Source organism: Glycine max, chromosome 4 (assembly GCF_000004515.6).
Source record: "Glycine max cultivar Williams 82 chromosome 4, Glycine_max_v4.0, whole genome shotgun sequence".
In the NCBI taxonomy this organism is placed as follows: domain Eukaryota; kingdom Viridiplantae; phylum Streptophyta; class Magnoliopsida; order Fabales; family Fabaceae; genus Glycine; species Glycine max.
In genome coordinates, this window is record NC_016091.4 from 2597402 (window position 1) to 2617355 (window position 19954).

The 19954-nt window shown below is 32.5% G+C and overlaps 3 protein-coding genes and 1 non-coding gene across 4 annotated transcripts; 2 read left to right on the plus strand and 2 right to left on the minus strand.

The window, feature by feature from the left end:
- Positions 1–1701: 1701 nt before the first annotated feature.
- Positions 1702–1791, minus strand: LOC113001549 (small nucleolar RNA R16). Its single transcript, XR_003266943.1, has one exon. It is a non-coding gene; the product is annotated as a small nucleolar RNA R16 (small nucleolar RNA).
- A 4044-nt stretch (positions 1792–5835) lies between these two features.
- Positions 5836–8273, minus strand: LOC100797985 (uncharacterized). Its single transcript, XM_026128160.2, has 2 exons — positions 6857–8273; positions 5836–6671 (listed from the first exon to the last, which is right to left on the minus strand). Exons 1-2 carry the CDS (start codon positions 7100–7102, stop codon positions 6567–6569), a joined length of 351 nt encoding a protein of 116 aa, XP_025983945.1. The 5' UTR covers positions 7103–8273; the 3' UTR covers positions 5836–6566.
- Positions 8274–12324: 4051 nt separating this feature from the next.
- On the plus strand, positions 12325–13104 carry LOC102662518 (transcription repressor OFP7). Its single transcript, XM_006578972.1, has one exon. The coding sequence runs from the start codon at positions 12325–12327 to the stop codon at positions 13102–13104; it is 780 nt and encodes a 259-aa protein (XP_006579035.1).
- Positions 13105–14870: 1766 nt separating this feature from the next.
- On the plus strand, positions 14871–19599 carry LOC100799039 (glutamic acid-rich protein). The gene is made up of 11 exons (XM_003523530.5): positions 14871–15564; positions 15660–15714; positions 15815–15914; positions 16010–16160; positions 16574–16627; positions 16710–16852; positions 17264–17831; positions 18014–18125; positions 18235–18284; positions 18551–18694; positions 19248–19599. Exons 1-11 carry the CDS (start codon positions 15019–15021, stop codon positions 19488–19490), a joined length of 2166 nt encoding a protein of 721 aa, XP_003523578.2. The 5' UTR covers positions 14871–15018; the 3' UTR covers positions 19491–19599.
- The last annotated feature ends 355 nt before the right edge of the window (positions 19600–19954 follow it).

A 19954-nucleotide genomic window follows, 5' to 3' on the forward strand; every position in this document is an offset into this window, starting at 1 on the left:
GCCATTCCATTGACAGGAAGTAGCAATAGAACAAGCAGAATAAGAACAGACATGCTCTTCCCTGGAAATATAAATTAAACCATAAACATTGCAGTATAATGTAGACCTGCAGTTGTACTCGTCATATGTCAAATGTCAACGATTTTGTGAGCAGTTGAAATCAAACACCTTGTAGAAGTTGACAATTAACTATTAAGGGGGGACAAACTGATAAATTGGGCTAATACATTTTTGGAGTAACATAAAGACAAGATTCGTGTGATTAAATAAAGCAAAGTTGCCTAATATAACAAAACGAGCGAGGAAGTGCATACTTTTTAATTGTCCTATTTGCCAGATTTTCTGCACCAAGGTTTGGTTCCAGAAAATGGTAGACTGGTGGTGCATTAGAAAAAATAGAAAAACAAACAAAACCTCAACAAAAAAAAAAACCATTAGAGATAAACAATGAATCCTCAACATGCACTAAGAATCTTGCACATTAATAGAGAAACGACCTCAAAAACTTGATAAACAATTAAATATCAAGTGCTACATTATTTTGTAACTTGTTACCTTTGATATGGATAACAAAGGCTAGAGCCCTACACGAAAGAAATTTTTGCAATAACCACCACACATAATCATCCAATCACACTTCTTAATTAATTAATAGAGATTGAATAATATGCTAAGAAAATAATCAATTGAAAACTGACTATACTATAAAGAAAAATTATCATATTCATTTAGGGTAACAAACCTAAGTTACCCCCCACTACCCAACGCACATGGAAACAGGGGTTCGAACTTCGAACCCAACGCACATAGAAACAAAAGGAAAAAGAAAAAAAAAACCTGGTGCGTATGTGCGAGTTGCGACGGCGTGGTTTGGTGCGAGGTCTCCGAGACTGCAACTAGGACGCTGAGTTATGATCTGCCTGCAAGAACGCTGGATTGCACTGACGATGGTGTTAGTGAAGGATGGTGGACTCCGACTTGTGAACTCAGACTCATAGAGTAAGAGTCTAATTCATATAAAAATAATAATAAATTATTTATAAATAACATATTAATTAAATATTTTAATAATATAATAAAATAAAACAATAAATTATAAATTTCATAATATTTAAATAAATAAGTCAATTGATAATAATTTACGGATTTTATAATAATAATAAATCTTTATAACCGAGAACTTAATGTTATTAGAGAAAAAAGATTTGATATTATTAAAGATAAAAAAAATTTATTTGAAAATAATACACTGAAGTATGCTGAATACTAACCAGATAATAAATAACCCAACATTATTTATATTTTTGTCTATTTTTTTTTAATTTGCTAATTCGGTGATAAATTCGATAATCTAACGAGTTTACTTAAATTTTATAAAGTCAGTATAAAAAAAGAATTTACTTACAAATTAACTAATAGAAGTAAATAAATTCATAAGAATTAACTGGTTATAATTATGAATTGGAGTTTAAAGGGCACTGTAGTTTCGTATACGAGAAGGCAGAACCACAATCATAACTATCAGGTAAAACTCAAAGGCATACATAGACAAAGTGTAAGACATCACACATTCCCCCACGGCCCCACCCACCCCCATCAAAAAGAAAGCCTTATACTCTATTGTTGCATCTCACAAATAGATACTTGCAGACAATCAACACAATTGTTATGCTAAATTTGAAAATTGATACAGTTGGCAGGGAAGGCATCAGACAATAAGTGAAGTTTTTAGTCTTCACAGAACTCAGCGTAAGGATTAAAAAATTTAAGTTTTTAACATCATTTGCCATCTCTTGTCACTTTTATCATAGTCTTGAACAAAGAATTTGGGGTTAGATTAAAACTTATCACAGCTTGAGTCATGAAAAGACAAAGCGTGCTTCCCAGTATAACAGTTACAAAGTTAGCAAATTGACATCAATCTATGAAATTTATAACTAGAAAAGCAATGAGCCTTGCATAGCCAAAACAAGGCGATCCTAAAACCACTTAACAAGTTCCCCTTCAATCAATCATCAAGACTAAGAGGCTGAACCAGCAACATCTTGTTGGGAAACCATGTCTACAAAAAAGAAGAACATCTGATTTCCCATCAAATCATAAGATTAAAAGTGATAACATCCAAAAATAAACATCATGTTATCTTACCTTGCTCAATTTTTAAAACCTCAAAATCTTCATTTGAAAATAATGAGGAAGGTGCTCCTTTTAGCCAATTTTGTAAGCAGACATGTGCTTCCAACATTTTAGGTGTCAAGGAACTATGATAAGAATGAAGCACCCTTCGTCCGATATTAATTACATGTTCTGTGGCTACTGCGGAGACTAGTATGGCCAACACCTCTCTAGCAATGTTTGCAAGGATCGGAAATCGGTTTGAATTGAACTTCCACCAATTTAAGACATCCAAATCTGAAGAGGTCTCTATGGATTTCTCCAAATACTTATCTAGCTCAGATTTGGCATTTGATTTGCACCCAGTTGATTGTAAAAATTTATTCCAATTATATGGATCATCATTGCCTTCTTCATTAAATTATGTTTTTTGTGAACCACTCGGAGACCCTCCATTTGGACCATTATATTCTTCAAAAAGTGACTTCAAACAAGATCCAAGCTTCTCTTTCAAATTAGTTGCCTTGTCAGGTTAAAAACTCTGATTGATCGACCAATTTGCATATTCCATTTTGTATCGTGGATCAAACACAACAGCAATTAACAATAACATGTTTAGACCACTGAGATTTTCCAAGTACTTATCATATATTTTTCTCATCCTTTTTGCCATCATATTTATATTTTTATCTTTGGACTCGCACATTTGATAAATTCTTTTTCCACTTTCAAATATGATGTGATTCTTATTAGAAGGAGATCGTCGTTTGGTACAAGTCAAGGAATCAAATGATGCAACTTCATATGGAACCACAAGAATTCTAACTTTGATAAATCTGATATTGGTTCAACAAGAAATCCAAAAAAAAAAAAATCTCACAAAGTAAAATACACACGTATTTTCTCAAAAATGTCAAAAGTCTCTTTTCTTGAAAATGAGTTGAATACATATAGTGTAGTTGAGGTGCAGCTGAAAAAACATCAATTTTATTTAATTAAAATGACAAAAAAATAGAAAAATATTTGACATGAACCTTCAAATTAAGTTGGGTCTTCAACAATCAAGATTCTTAGGAGTAATTGTAGGCTTTCATTCATCTTCACTTGAGTCTTGTCAAATATGACTGATATCATTTATTGGAAGGTATTTTCTGACTGTTTTAGGTTCCTGTATTTGGACAGCTTTGGGATTCTCATCAAAATACCTCTAACATGTATATGTTCTAGTAACATAAGAGGAACTGGAAATGAATTTGAAGAACTGTATCTGCAACTATCCCCTCTTCACATTGTGATTGTGAGAGCATTATTGTAAGATTTGCGCAGGAAAAAAATGACACGGTCAATGTACCCAGTGGGGAGTGTCTATGCCAGTTTCTTTCAAGAATATAAAAGTCCGTGACTCTTTTAGGTCTTACGAAAAGTTGAAATTATTTTATTGGAAATTGTTTAATTTGAACACCTGACTTGCCATTGTGCCTAGGCTTAAGCGACCTGATCACTCTTCCATCATTGCACATGTCTTCTCTAATTCTTGACTATCACTTTCACATGTACATTTTGTTATACTTCCTAACCATTGTTTCCTCTTTGCTCCTAGCCGCATTTCCATCTCTCTTCTCATAAACTACATACCATAATTTTCCGATTAAATTATAACTCCACTAACCAAGAGTTAAGTCTCAATTTAAACAACTACTCCCTCCTTTAATAGCCATAATTGTTGAATTGTATTCTTACAAATATATTGTGAGCAGCCAGCAACAATTGAGACTCTTTTATATTGATAATTTTTGTGTGTTGCTATGTGTCAATTTATAATAACAACTGCAAGTGTGGTCTCGTCTATCTATTCTTTTGAATATGCTATGAATTGTTAATGGCTATTAATATTGTGCTGTATGTTATGAATAGTCAAGAAATGGTCACTAGTAATGCTTTAATTACTTCAAGAAAACATAAAAGAAACAAAGAAGAGATGGAAGAACTAGAGGAGCAAGCAATATCCGTTGTTGCTTGTGCTGTTGATATACTTTTTGGTGTAATGACTTTTGGGTGCAAGAATAGAGATAAAAAGAGGATAATTTTCTTAATGAAAGAAGTGACTAAGTCATTGAAAGAATTCGTACAAGAGGTAAAAGAAGAGGAGGAAGAACTTGATGAGCAAACAATATTTATTGTTGTTAGTATTGTTGTTAATGAAAGTAGTGGCCGAGTCATTGAAAAAATTAGTATAACTACATGTAACTAAAGAGGAGATGGAGATAGAAGATGCTCAAGAAGTTGTACATGAAGTGCTGAATGAGTTGAAGAATATACTCAATCTTCATAGTGCTAATCGATATAAAGTAATTGATTGGTTGACAGAAAATCCCGATAAATTAGTGATTCTAAAAGCTCTTCCATTGAAGGAGAAGGAGGATTACATCTTGGCTTTTATGTCTTGATGTCAAATTGAAGATAAATTTTGTACCTAGCTTATTCACATATCATGTTATTGTAACTACTATATGAAAGTCTAAATGCCTTCACACTTTAAGACTTGGCTGTTTTTGCAGCCATCCATGCATGGACAATTTTTGTTAAAATATAGAAACAAAATAGCAAAAGAAAATATTTATATATAAGACTTGGCTCTAGAAGCTGTTGGAATTCAATTACCGATATGCAGATTCTGCTTTTAGATTCATTATCTTGAGCCCTTTAATTACTTTTAAGAACAAAACATTTACCATTAAGTTATCTGGTAAGTCAACTTTCACTTGGCAACTCCTTTGTGGCACCTTATGCCTCTTTTTCACGACAATTTGTTGCTTTTTCCTTCTTCTTTTTTCTGATATATAATTTTTTAATTTGTGGGACAACTCGTTATGAATCAAACAGATAAATATGGATCTTTCTTTGATCACTAGGTTCTTCTTTTGTGGGATTGTGTGGTGTCATTAATTATTAAAGTTATTTTGCGGGATTACTCAAGAAATCAATGATGGCAAAGTGATAATAGAGTTACTTGAAATGACTAGCTGTATATGAGTGTCAAAGTGCACGAAACCCTTTTTTCTAGACTTCTTAATATATGTGAATATCTGGTTGCTTGATTTTTACTTTGTATACACTGCTTCCTTACAATTCCATTGCTTATAAAACCTGAACATTTGGCAGCATCGAGAAAGTGTCAGGTTTGGACTCAGTTCAATCATGGTGCTATATTTTTCTTGTTGATTTTTGCTGCGTTTAATACTGTAATTAGAAGTTAGATTTATTTCTTCATAATTGTTTGAGTCCGATACAGCAACTGGCTATGGTAAATATGAGATGGATGAATGAAGATGAGAGGGGTAAACTTAGAACACCACATATAGCTTGATTTCCAAAGCTGGTATTCCACATATTATATACAGTTTTTGAGATTTCATACCACTAGTTTAATGCTCGATATTTTTTTATGCTTTAGTTTTTCCTGCTTGTTACCACATACAGCTTATGTTGTGTCACTTTCAAAGAAAAAGCATATGTTGTGTCACATCATTATTATTATAAATTTGATTTAACGAATTCAAGGCTATTATTTTTATTATTTTCTTAACATAAAAAATACTACCTCCAATCCCATTTATAAGTGAAACATAGGATGAGCAATTGAGTTAATATTTTTAAAGAGTTAGTATTTATAAATTTTACGCGTTCGTTCTTCGATTCAATTGAAATCCTCAACTCAGTAATCAAATTACAATTTCTAAATTCCAATTGACAGGTTATTTAGTTATTTCAAAACAAAAATTTTGAATCAACCTGTTTTGGAATAGTATCTTGGTTAAATCTAGAACGGGATCTCCCATATTATCTATTTCAGCTAGACTGGTAAATCGAAAACTATGGTGCACTGACATGATGTGCGACATGGGTCACCTTAGTTGCCTAATTAATTTTTCCGCCCAAACTCAAGTATATAAATAGGCACCTCCTGTATGAATCCTATTTTTCTACTCTCATTCTTGTTCATTCTCCTCTTATGCATATTGCATACTGACTTAAGCATTGGAGTGTTTGCGCATCACGGATGCTAAACCATTCATGTCTATGCTGTATTCACACTTCCTATGGCTGAGGGGAGCAAAACAAGGAAAACCGAAGCAAAATCCTATCCCATGCTTGCTCTGCACCTTCGTGCTCTCGCTCTCCACCGGAGGGAGGCAGAAAGCAATCCATAGATAACCCAACAATGTTAAAATCAACCTCTTCAATCGTCCATGTTTCCTCAATCATATGTTTGTGATTATGCGCCACACCGTACCTATAAAGCGTGGCAATTGTCCTCCCACCGTGCGCTATGTTAATGCCGTCTATGTATCTATAATCATCAATCATGGACTCGATGCTTGTTTCCCAAAACACTGACCCTTTTCCTTTAAAGGCCTTCATTTTCACCAACTTGGTGTCCTCAAATTTGACTAGTAGCCCGTGCGTTGGCCGAAGTAGCCCAATATTGTGTGCATTACAATTTCTGTATTAGACGTGCTCTGTGCTTGAAGACGTTTGTAACTTGAGTCCAGTCCCTGATCATAATAAAAGGCACACACATGATTAATTTTGTTAATAATTATAATTTTTTGATCAAGTGAATATTTCATTTTAATAGTTATGTTATGAGTGAACCAGGACATATCATGTAAGAAGAAGATATCTTATATGAAAGTGGAAGAATTAAATTTTAAGTATATATATGCATATTATTATTTACCTGAAAGAAGCGGCGAAGGGGTCTAGAAGGGCCTTTGTTAGCATGAAAAGGTTGAGAAGAAGAGTGGTTCCAAGCTAGCTTACCGTTAATGCCAGCACCGACCTTGAAACCGGAAACAACCAATTCCAAGCACCATAGATCAGGGTTCTTCTGCCATAACACAAAGCCTCCAACTTCAGTTTTGCCTCTTGATTGAACGCTATCATCGTATTCATCACCTTGAAGTATATTCTCATCCCATTGCATACATGCTTTCCAGTGAATTCAATGCAGCTACTCCTCCCGTCGCCGCCACGTACTGCTGAACTATGTACTTTGCAGTAGAATCTCTCGGCATGCCTCCCCATTTTATTTAATTAATGAAACTATTGTTAACTAATTCAGGAAAGAACAACAACAAAGCAGGTAATTCACAATTCTAACACCCTCTCTATATTGTTAGTTTTCACTTGAGGAAATTTATCAAACGGTAAATGAACGGTAACCCATAATTTATGTTAAAAACTCTCTTTCTAATTTTATTTATTTATTTAACTTTTAACTAATAAAAAAAGTAATATGTTCGGTACAGAACTTCGTGATACATTTCTCATAACACAATGTAACATCACTCTTATAAAAATTACCTAAATGTTTTTACATTAAAAACATACTTACATACTCAAGGTTCATATGTATAGAGAATTAACCAAGACACAAACTATAATTGCGTGATGTAGTTTATATGAGTTATTCATCACCGTTATAGATTTATATGTTATAAGGTTGTGTTTGTTATGAAGGATGGAAATAATATAGAAGAGGATTTTTGTAATTTTTTATGAGACTCGCCCCTCTTATATTCTTGTTTAATTCAAAGAAGAATTATTCAACTTAAATTCAAAGAGAAATTAATATATAGATGATTGGTAAGGCTTACAATGGAACAATCTTTGAGGGGGCGAGTCAAAGTATGGTCTGATGGAACCTGAAGAGGAATAAGGGGAGCACCCACAAGCTTAAGCAACACCATGAATTCATTGTTTGATGGTGTTGAGAGACCGGAAGACTTATCAACAAATTGAGCATTCATGAGAGTTCGCAGGTTCTGCCAACTATTGAACCCATTGGTGCCCATGCTGATCAGCATTTCCTCAGGAATTGGCACCTCAAGGACCGTATCCAACCCATCTTCCTTGTCAAAATTAGGACACAACTTCCTCGTGGTTAATTTGGAAGGAATACTAATATTAATTTGGCCCAGTTAAATGAATAATATATATAAATAAATGACGAAGAAAGAAGGAAAGGAATCCTTTTGAGAAAAACGGAACCCTTCCTCTTTCTGGGCAGTGGGCACCCCCTGTGCCTGGAAAGGCTTAGGGTTAATTTGCTAAGACCAAATGATTTTGTGTCTATGGAATTGTGTTCCTAGCGAAAGGGGAAGCAAAACACACAGCGAGGTCTTGCGTTTTCTTTCCTAGCCGTTCCTTGCCCGTGGGGCCTAGGTACGTGCTAGGTGCCTTTGGCAACATATATATATATATATATATATATATAGTTTTCTACTTTTCTCTTTTCTAAGTAAATTTAGCATGCACAAAAAGGATGATAGTGTCTTCTTTCTTTATATATTTTTTAATTATTTTTGCACATGCCTGATTATATATTTTTTAGTTTTGGATGAAGAATTATGAATGTCTTTCAATCCACTGTATCAAAGATTAATCTCACTCATAATATATAATTATTGTAGGTCCAAATAAATTTATTTATGATGAAAATCAAACATAAATTCTTATCTTAAATAAATTGTTTCCTTACGTGTGAATATAATGAAATTTTACTTTTACACCATTTACATGATTATATATTTAAAAATAATATAGATTGTGTCCCAATTCTTTATGTATTTCAAGAGAAAAATATGATCATGCTTCAATGAGTAATATCAAAGCTTAAGGGAATATTTTGGTAACTTTTTAAAGTTATAATTAATTTTTAATTTTATAACTTCAGTTTAAGTTTCTTATGACGGTTACATTTCAAATTTAACTACACATCACTCTCCATGTTTTTCATTCTAAGTATACATTGTTGGTTAAAATGGAGAAAGTGACAATGCATGAGGGACTTGTGAAGGAATATTTGTGTTGAATAGATATGCAGAGATAGAAATTTATCATCATTTACTTAGCCATAATCATAACACACTCTAAAAGCACCGGTCTATCAATTACACCTCTAATGAGGTGTTTGTTATTATTTTTCCATAATGACAATTAGATAGAGGACTCAATTAAAAAAAAAGTACTAGAACACGATTAAAAGAAAAAAGTTCAAGACCTAATTGGATTTTTTGTAAAAGTATGGGACCTGCAAAATAATTAAATATAATTTTTATTATATATATTAGATTGGAAAAAATTAGGAATGACAAAATAGATTGGACATGTCAAATCAACCTTTTTTGAATTGCTTTTCTAACGAGTTGGGTTGAGGTTTTCATGCTACAACCCACTTAAACCATTCCATTTTGACCCTAAAAAAAGAGGTTGAGGAAAAAGTGGGAAGGGATGAATTATCAACTTGTTTTTTTCCTAAAAAATATATTTAATTTAATGTTTTGTCTAAATAAATTATTATTATTATTTAAAATTTAAGATAATACATTTAATTTTTAGTAAATATTTATTGTTAATATTCATAAAAGATAAAAATAATTAAAATATATTTATTATTTATTTGTTCTTTTTCTTTTGTTTTTGACGGGCTAATCCGCAAATCTAAGTGTAAATGGAGTGAACTTCAATTCTTAACCCATTTTTCTTTATGTGAGGCGGGGTAGGCCAACTTATTTCTAGTGGGTTAATGGTAGGATAGGATAGATTTGTCTACTTGTCACCCCTATTGAAAATCAAAAACTCCTTTTGATGCAATCATACAATGATGTAAGATCTATTACATTTACATATAAGAGAATAATTTATTTAGCAAGAGAACTTGTATTTGATTTTTTTTGTGTTCAAAATTTTATTGAATGAACAATTGTTATGCGCCGTGAGTAAAATTAATCTCTGCCTAGCAAATTTGGATATACTTATAGTCTTCGAAACTAAAAATTAAAAACTGAAGTTTTGGCTTTTAAAATTTTAAATCTTAAAAGTAAAAATCACCAAAAATAGAACCTAAATTATTAGATATGTAACTTTTTTTCCTAATATTACTCTCATTAGTATCCATAGTTATCAAAGATTTGACTCAAATGGTTAAAAATCGTGCATGAGTTGGATTTTGACAAATAAAAAAATTCCACGTAGTGATCCATTGTTCGTCACCTCAAAAATCCGTTCAATAATTAACATAAATGTACCAAAGGTATAACATATATTGTTGATTTGTATAAAATAATAAAAGAGAAAGTATAAGAAATATTTAAATACCGAATGTGGATAAGACCACATGCATGCAGTGCAAAGGCCGAAAGCTTCCTAAGTCAGGTGGATTTTTCACTTGTTTGGAAGTGAGTAGCAGTTGTATGTGAGAAAAAATTATGAGAAATAATTGTGTTTTCTTTTTCAAATGATTGTTTAAAAAATTGGTTAACGTAAATGAATAATTTATTAGATATTTCTATCAAAATGTTTCTGAAAATGTAAAATAAACTAATATAAATACACACTACTGAAGACGTGTTTTAATTAATTATCTCTAAAATAATATAATTTCTTTCCATGAGGCAAACAGGTGTGGACTGAGTCAACAAAATTACCCCAAGAGTGTGGCAAGGCATAAAATTTCAGTGTTGTTTGGAAATCCTTGTCCATTTGTCCAGGTATGAAGTATGATACGTCGGACCCCATTTGGTTACTAAGTCTGCGAATTTTTGTCCCATTGTGCACCTGGTGGGAGCTATGGTGCCAAAATATAATGCCATCCCAGTACGTCGAAATGTAAGTGCTTTATTCATAAAAATATATAGAGAGAGGTTGAAGAGTGATGATAAGGGGACATTGGATGGATTCATTCTTTTGCGGTTGGGGATATGCTGTGTTGAACTGGTCAATGTATTGCTGGACCCGCCTTGTTTTGCTTTCCATCAAGATTGAGCCTTTCATATAATATTGGAGACATCACGTGACGTGACATGATCGTTGAGGAGTAATTTTTTTAAACTATTAATAGAGATAAATTTTAAATAAATATTTAAAAAGTGATAAGTAATGGAATATTTCATGATTTTTTTAAATCATTTTACATTTTTTTCAGTTTTATTTTTATTTAATATTTTTTATATTATTTTTATTTAATATTTTTTTTTGCTTTTTATATTATTTTATTAATTTTCTATATTTTTTCCTAATTATAATATATTCCCACGAGTTCAACTTTAAAGTCGTATATATAACAACAGCCTTAGTTTTATTTTATTAGTGCTTGATTTAAATAAAACAATATAAAAAATATATAAAAATATTAATTTAGATAAAAAATATATATAACTTCTAAATCATAAATTCTATCAAAAATATGATTTTGAAGTTGTATTTAAAAAAATTAAAAATTTATAAAAAAATTTACAACTTTGGTGAAAATAAAATCATAAAATAATTTATGATTTAAACTCAAAAGTCTTACGTATCTTATTACTTATCCCAGAGAAAACAATAAAAGTATTAAATAATTTTTTTCAATAGAATAAAATATTACTTATCCCTTTATATATTGAGAATGTAAAATAATTTTAAATTGTCATTCAATAACAAAATATTATTTGAATAATTTTAGAAGTCGACAAACTTATAAATAAAAGTAAAACTTTTTACACAGTGAGGATATAATTATTTTTCTTATATTTTTTTCTATGAATTATAATTAAGTGATGTACTTCAACTTTTATAAATGTATTTTCACCTAACTTTTCCAAGAAACTAACATACATAAATTAATTTTATCTAATTATAAAAAAGATTAATTCATTTTATATTTTTTTTTCTATAAATATTTACAAAGAAGTTTGACATTAGAATATAACAAAAGCTAGGGAGTGATTATAAACCTTAATCCATTTAAAAATGTTAAATTCATTCGGCGTTGATTACACCACGTACCAACACCTTTCGCATAACATTTTGCATACTAAGTTTTCAATTGTCGACAATAAGTGTATAATATATAGTAATGATGCTAATCCCTTTGTTTCTGCGAACGTAATATTATGGCAATTATGTGTGTGTCTTCATTGTGTAACTGGACCCCTACTTCACAGCACATTGCGATGGAATTCTAAGGTTAGGTTAATTACTTGGATTCAGTCAGAGACCATCATCATATTCTCACGAATAGAATTTGGGTCCCACTTTAATTAATAGTTAATCATACTCCATACATGCCGGCCATTCTTGTATTTTATTTCTCCCTATAAATATATTCTTGACCCTAAAGTGTTTAATTTGTGCCATCTTCTTAATTAGCTTAATTACCACATCATGGCCAAACGCTTCAAATTGAAGTTCAATATCCCTTCATTTCAAATGTGTCGCTCAAAAGACCCTTCCTCTTTCCCTGGAAATCCCGTTCCTGCCATATACCGTCTTTCTCCCGTTAACCACAACGCGCGTCACACGAGACATCCAAGCATTCCTTCTCCGTCACCGTCAAAGATAACGTCCATCGCGCAGGGATGCAAAATGTGCCATGACAAGCAGAGTTTGAAGAAACTGAAATCCATCAGAGGCCGGAAAAGCACGTCCAGCGTTCCGTCGAGGCGAAGCGATTTTCGAATCGACAACATCGAGGAAGAGGAGAGCGAGACTCTGATTTCTTGCATGACAAGTTTCTCCGACGAGTTTTGTCTCGGCGAGGAGAAGGAGCTAAGTACTGGTAGTAGCAGCCAGAGAAGGAAGATGAGCAGCGTAAAGAAGGTTCGGAGTGTGAGGTTTCAGAGTTCGGAGAAACGGAGAGGAGCGGAGGTGAAGAAGACGACGGTGACACGGAAAAGTGTGGAGGGGAAGGTGAGGGAGAGTTTTGCGGTAGTGAAGAAGTCAAAGGATCCTTATGAAGACTTCAAGAAATCGATGATGGAGATGATAACGGAGATGGAGATGTCTGAGGCCGAAGATTTGGAGCAGCTTTTGCAGTGTTTCTTGGCTTTGAACTCTCGGAGTCATCATGCAGTTATTGTGCGGGCTTTCATGGAGATTTGGCAACAAATGTTCTTTTGGAACCCTACGTCAATGAAAAATCTCCAAACAGATCTGGAAAAGTAAATCGTGTTTTTTTTTGGGTGCTTTTTATGTGAATGTGCGAATCTTGGGATAGTTTGGTTTCATTTAATTTTGATTTCATTTCAAAAAATTATTTGTTACACCTCTAGTTTATTTCAGATTATGATATGATAGGATAGAAAGAAAGATTATTGTGAGAAAGTATCAATGTTAATAACATATTTGTTGGAGAAAATAATTATGTATACATAATTATTCTTTGCTTTTGATGTGTATTGTCCTATGTGAGAACTGACAAAGGGAGCTTGTTAGTGCATCATGTATAATTTGGATTTTTCTTGGGAAAAAAAATATTATGATGTAGTAGTGATGACGTTCTCTTTAATTCTTTAAAAGGAAAAATACATATTAATAACATTTGAAATGTTATTCAACAGCCCGTGAAGAAGAGAGAAAAAATAGAAAAATATAAATATAATAGTTGATATGATGTAAATAGAAATGTTAATGAATGATATATGAAATATTTAAAATTATGAGATGTCTAAATAACAATGTTCTTCTAAGTCATTGGATAATATGATATACTTTCTTCCTTCCTATTTCAGATATAACTGATTAAATTATGTTTATTAGAAAAATTAATCAATTTAGGTATTAGGATTAAATTTGTCTTTATCGTAATATTTTTTAAAATTTGTTATTAACATTAATGAAAGTCTATTCATTTTCTCTGATCTTTACAGGAAAAAGAAAGTAATAATTTAAAGTAATATTTAATTATAAATTAAAATAAATAAAAATATTTTAATAAAAAATTAATTAATAATAAGTAACAATAAAATTTGTTGACTATATCGAATAATTAGGAGCTTAGAAAGTAAAATTTTTGCAAGAGTCATTCATTATGAACCGTAATGGTTGAATTTGATTTTTAGATTTGATTACTTAGCTCTTTGTGCGTGTTTTCAAACTTGGTAATATTATTTTTAAGGTTAAATTATTAATTTAATCTCTTTACTTATTTATCTAATTTGGTTTCTCTTTTTATGAAAGTTTTAATTTAGTACCTTCTGTATTTAAAAAATAATTCAACGTATAACTTTTTTTCCAACTGAGACCAATGCATTAAAGTATTTTTTAAAATATAAGAAACTAAATTGAAGTATTTTTAAAAATATGAGACTAAAATGAGTAAAAAAAGATTACATTGAAGCATTTTGAAAAATAAGGAATTGAATTATATATTTATTATAGGAGAGACCAAATTTTGAAAAATAAGGAATTGAATTATATCTTTATAAGAGAGACCAAATTGAATAAAATAAATAAATAAAAGGACTAAATTAGTATTTATCTAGATTTTAAACATTTAAGCATAATCAAGACATATAAAATAATTGGATTATCTGCTTTCTTTTTTTCTCTCAAAATTGTATAATTGGATCCTAATTATTAAGAAAAATTGTAAAGTTGAGTCAAATTTCAATAATTTTAGAGGCAAAAATGTAAACACATGAAAATCGAAAATCAAACTCAGTAAAAGAAAAGGAAAAATAAGTAAATTATTAAGTTTGTCCATAAACTATTTAAGAAATTCCAAATAGATTTTTAATTTTTTTTGTAATTGAATTATTGATCATGTAAATTTTCTTTAACAAAGTCTTTAGAATTTTGAAAATCACAATATGTTTTTTTAACAATTTCATTCCATCATAAATATTTCTAAATAGTTCAGGCCGTACTTAATAATTTAATTTAAGTAACTACTAAATAATAATAAAAAAAAGAGTTACAAAAGCGATGCCCCTTGGCGCGTTTACCCCAAAATTTCGAAAGCATTTGCCGCCATTTCTCTAGGTTACACTGATGTAACGATCCGTTCTTAATAGCCCGAGGCTAGCGGCGTTGGTTTCCAAAGCGAAAATCAAACCCAAATTCAATTCAGAATCAGCCATGGAGAGCGACGACGACTTCGAGCTTTTGCCTCCTTCTCCCGTCCAAGAACGAAAGCTCAAGCGTTTGAAGAAAGCAGCTAGGGTTCCCGAACCTTCTCACCCTCCTATCTCTCCTCCCAATTTTTCCGTATCGGGAAACGGCGAAGAACACTTGACGGAGCCAAACGGCGAATCTGGGCCCGAATTTGAAACTTTGACCCCAAGCCCAAGCCCAAGCCCGAGCCCGAGCCCGAACCCGAACCCTCAATCTGACACTCCGAAAGGTGTAACCGTCGACGACGATGGTTTGGGCGCGAAGAGGGTTCTGGATTTTGATTCCTTCGGTGAGGAACTAGGGAAGGTTGTAGAGGAGACTGAAGAAGTTAGAGATCTGAAGACCTACGAAGAAATCAGGGATTTGAATACTGATGAAGTAGAGAGGAAACGACGAGGTTTAGATGACTTGCCAGAGAAGAACGAGAAGAAGAAGAGAATCAATGACGACGGTGACAGCAGCGAGAAGAAGCCTAAAGTATCTGCCACCAATAAGAGAAAGGCCGAGAAGGTGCATAACTGCATATGTACATTCTGTTAAATTGTTCTGAATTTTGATGTATCTGGATTTGGATTTACCAATTTGTGGATTCTGTGATCTAACAGGAACGACGAGATACTCTGAAACAGCTTCAAGCGGAGTCTCAGAGACTTCTTCGAGGTATGAATATTTTTTTAAGCTCTATTCGATGGTCGATCTAGTTTTTTTTTTTTTTTCTCGAGTTTTTTCTAACCCTAATAGTTCACCGTGGTTTGAATAGAAACTAGAGATGCGGCTTTTAAACCTGCTCCTCTGGTTCAGAAGCCAATTTCTTCGATATTGGAGAAAATTCGGCAGCGGAAATTGGAGATTTTAAAGAAGTGGGTTGATTTGCGTTAAGATTTTGCTTAGCAGGCTTTATTTTTTTTCAAAAAAAAAACCTTAGAAAACATACTCATGTGTACTTGGTTTGCAGATCTGCTGATAATGTAGAAAAGGCTGAACCGGAAGAAACACCAGCTTCTTGCCATGCAGCCACTAAATGTAATTTGGGCACGTCACATATTGGTGAAGAATCTAATGATGCTGCAGCTAATTCTAACTCTGAGAGCATTCCTTCTCCCATGGTAAGTCAAATTGTGTATTTTATTGGGAGGTAATATTCCATTTTGATTTTACAATGCCATTAGGTATTTTCTTCAGTTCAAAAACAGCAGAAAATGTAATGCATTAGTTTTGGTCTAGTAACCCACTAGAATTAGTCTAGTAGTGGGGTTTGGTTAGTTTGCACAAAGTTGTAGATTCAAACTTTGTTGCCATTGTACACCAAAAAAGTATTGGTGATGTGCTTTGAGGGTGGTATTTGTATCTGCTGTAACTATTTTTTTTATCATTGATTAAATAAATTCAATAAAATTGTGTAAATTGGAACATTTGAAATTCTAAACTGTTCTAATATTTAGTTAGTTTATCTTATATGTGTTTCCCTCATGTTGAGATACCATTGCCATCTAATTCACTGTATCTGTTGAGTTTTCAGGCCAAGGATTCAGAATCTGAGCATGCATTTCGAGCTCCTATTGGTGATACTCAGGTTTTCCGCCAGCCATTTACCAAGATGCTTGCCTTAACCGTAGATATTCTATATTTATTGCTTGTCTGGCTGTACTTTCTAGGAACTCTACACTGATTCTGAAAGAAGCGATACTAAAGATGAGGCTGTAAATGACAAGTCTAACAACCCTTCAGAAGAAGTGTTTGCCCCGTCAATGCTTGCAATGAACTTGAAACTTGATTCTGCTCCTCCTGATGATGACGTGTAAGTGTTTAATATTTTCTTTTTGTTTTTTTTATATATTTGCTTCTGCTGACAATTCATCGTGTTCAATTTCAATATTCAATTGTGCATTATAACCACCTGTGAGTGTTTCTAATACTACTATGAAACTAGCATTCTACGCTGAGCTTATCTTAACTATCTAGTTGTTTTGTGTTCAAAACAAGTACATAGGAATAATTCAAATAACAATGTGGTGTTCTTATGTTTGCAAACTCTTGTTAAGACGTGAAAGCTTCTAATTGATATGTAATGATGACCTGTGGATCCTTTTCTTCGACAAATCATGACTTTTTAATTTTGTTATGGCAAAGGACCGATTAGTGGTCACTTCTGCTTCTCCTTGTTCTAAAAATAAAAAAACAAAATAAAATGACAACTGCTTTTTTCCAGCTCTTCCAATGAGGAGGAGGAGGACAATGACAAGGAGAACATAGAGCCACACGTACATGTATCAGTTGACTTGACTTTATCACCAGATGGTGACCCTGTTAGGGCTTTTGTTGATGAAGAAGCTGAAGAGGAAGATGACAGTGATAATGACCTACAGCGTTTCCAAGATGATGAAGGTGAAGATGATGATGATATTGAGGAAGATGACATGATTGCAACTCAATATGAAGAAAAGCCAGATGATAGAGAAAAGCGTGAGCAACTCCACCAGCAGTGGCATGAGCAACGGGATGCAGCTGGAGTGGATAATCTACGTCAGAAATTCTATGGTGGTTCAAAATTGAATGAAACACCATCAACTGAAGAGGAAGATGAGGAAAGCAGAGAAACTGAAAATGATGATGAAGTTGAAGAATACGCAGCACCATCAGAAAGTCTGAAGACCACTCTGAAAAAGGTGAAGCAGATGATCCCACAGATGTTTTCAGATAAAGATGATAAATATGTATCATCTGATGATGAAGAAACTGAGGACAAGCTAGCTAGACAATCCCTCTATTATAAAACTGTGAGTTCTCACTTCTAAGCAACCTTAATAAATGTATACTGAAGTGTATTATCTCTTCTATAAAATGTCTGCTGAAGCTTACTATTGCTTATTTACTGAAGTTCGTTGCATTTCCATCTGTGTGTACTGAGATGCTCATGTGATCAAATAGGAACTGATCTAAATATTGTAATGTACAACAGGAAGAGAAAGCTAAATTCTTTTCACCAGCTGAGGACGAAAATAGCAGGGAAGTTTTCAGTCTCATAAAGAAATTAAACGTGCCTGATACCAAGAGAAAAGGAAAAACTACTTGTAAGATCTATTAATTTCACTTACACCTCATTGCAGTGAGCAAAATCTGTGCTAATCATGCTTCTAGGTTGTGAGAATACTAACGGTTTGTCATTAATTTATGCTGCAGCCATCTTTGCTATGCCAAGCATTGGACAGAACATAAATATATCATCAAAGGTTGGTTAGCTTAAACTGCTAGATGTGGAACAAATGAAGCTATTTTACTTTTTTTTTTTTTGGAGAGAAAGCTATTTTACTTATTAAACACCCCTTTACCCAGCAAAACTATAAAAAACATTTGCTGTGAGTCATACTCTGTTTAGATACTTATCTGAGCATTTTCAACGATATACTTGAATCGCAGGAATGTGTTTTCGTCAATATCTTCAGCTATATATAAGGTGTCATTGCTTAGTTCTTTTATTGTATTGTAAATGTTGCAGTCATCTTTTGTTGGAAGGGCTTCAGATCGTTTTATGCCTACTTCTCAAAAGCAGGGATCATGCAAGGTCCGATCATATATATTTGGGCGAGATGACAGCAACAGCAGGAGTTCAATATTGATCTCAGAGGATTCTTTAGATACGGTAACAACTATCTGAAATCATAAAGCTAGCGCAGTACACCATAAATCTTTTTGTGCTCTTTGAAAAATCGTTGCCATTTTGGACTTCAGAGAGATGATTTGAAACTAATGAGTGTAAAATCATTTGACATATATAATTAAAAGTTTGACTATAGTAATAATAATAATAATTATATTTAAGCTATTTTTTTTAATAATATAACCATGCATGATTGGATTATAGGATGGTTTTTTTCAATGATGCATATCAACTACTCTTCCAAATATTTTTACTATGAGGCTCAACATTCCACCAATGACTCATCATATGAAAAGAAGAATATTTTACAATACCTTTGTTTTGCATCTATATTTAGCAATTAGCAGAACATTAGTAATGTTGAGTGGACTTGATAATAGTGATGATAATAAGCGTGCACGTTTTAATCGTCCTCACTTCGTTGATTTAGAAGAGACATTATGTGCTTGATGGTTGACACTTGACATTGCCGTATTTGCTTCTTTGTCAATTTGGCAATGTGGGTAATGTGTTCCTTTCCTGATGAACTTAACAGATTCAAACGGAGAGTCAACCACCAAAAGCGGCTTCTGCCAAGTTTCAAAGAAATACGCAGAACAAAAACACCACCATGAATTCTGCATCTAAGGAGTCAAATGTGTCGCTTTTGGATATATTAAGGAAGTCTTCACATCATGCAGATCACAGTTTCCAGAATGCCAACGTTCAACCAAAGACATCAATATTTGATGCATTCAAGTTAATGAAGAAGCCAACCAAGGCGGAGGCAAGAGTTTGATAAGTTTTGGCCATATTTGTATGGTTAAACCTTAAACCTTCATCAATTATTATCTAATTTATTTCGATCCTTGAAATAATCGAAAAAAATATATATCTTTGGTGGCGTATGTGTATGTGAAGAGTCAAGTAACATTGTTTTTTTGTCTACTCTTGAAAGAATATTTTATTTTCCATTTATATAGAAGTCACTAATCCAGAATGTAAATGGATTGGTTAATCCGGAAGGTAAAAAAAAGTTGCAGCAACTGCCTTATGCGAATATAGGTGCACAGTTGCGGATTAATTATAATTTTACAATCAAAGAAGTCAATAACATGAAAGAATATACTTCAATATTTTTTAATTGTGGATAAAATATTTAAGTAATTTTTATTTGTTTTTTTTCCAAAAAAAATTATCACTTTTTAAAGTACGGACTTTATTTAAGGAACTAATTAGTAATTACTTTCAATAAATATTATT

What these genes read in the sequence shown, in the direction of transcription:
- LOC100799039 (XM_003523530.5), top strand. Translation starts at nt 15,019, where the DNA reads ATGGAGAGCGACGACGACTTCGAGCTTTTGCCTCCTTCTCCCGTCCAA. An exon ending in GTCTCAGAGACTTCTTCGAG is followed by an intron (nt 15,715 to 15,814) that starts GTATGAATATTT and finishes TGGTTTGAATAG; the next exon opens with AAACTAGAGATGCGGCTTTT. An exon ending in AGAGCATTCCTTCTCCCATG is followed by an intron (nt 16,161 to 16,573) that starts GTAAGTCAAATT and finishes TTGAGTTTTCAG; the next exon opens with GCCAAGGATTCAGAATCTGA.
- LOC100797985 (XM_026128160.2), bottom strand. Translation starts at nt 7,102, where the DNA reads ATGCAATGGGATGAGAATATACTTCAAGGTGATGAATACGATGATAGC. An exon ending in CCCTTCGCCGCTTCTTTCAG is followed by an intron (nt 6,672 to 6,856) that starts GTAAATAATAAT and finishes TATTATGATCAG; the next exon opens with GGACTGGACTCAAGTTACAA.
- LOC102662518 (XM_006578972.1), top strand. Translation starts at nt 12,325, where the DNA reads ATGGCCAAACGCTTCAAATTGAAGTTCAATATCCCTTCATTTCAAATG.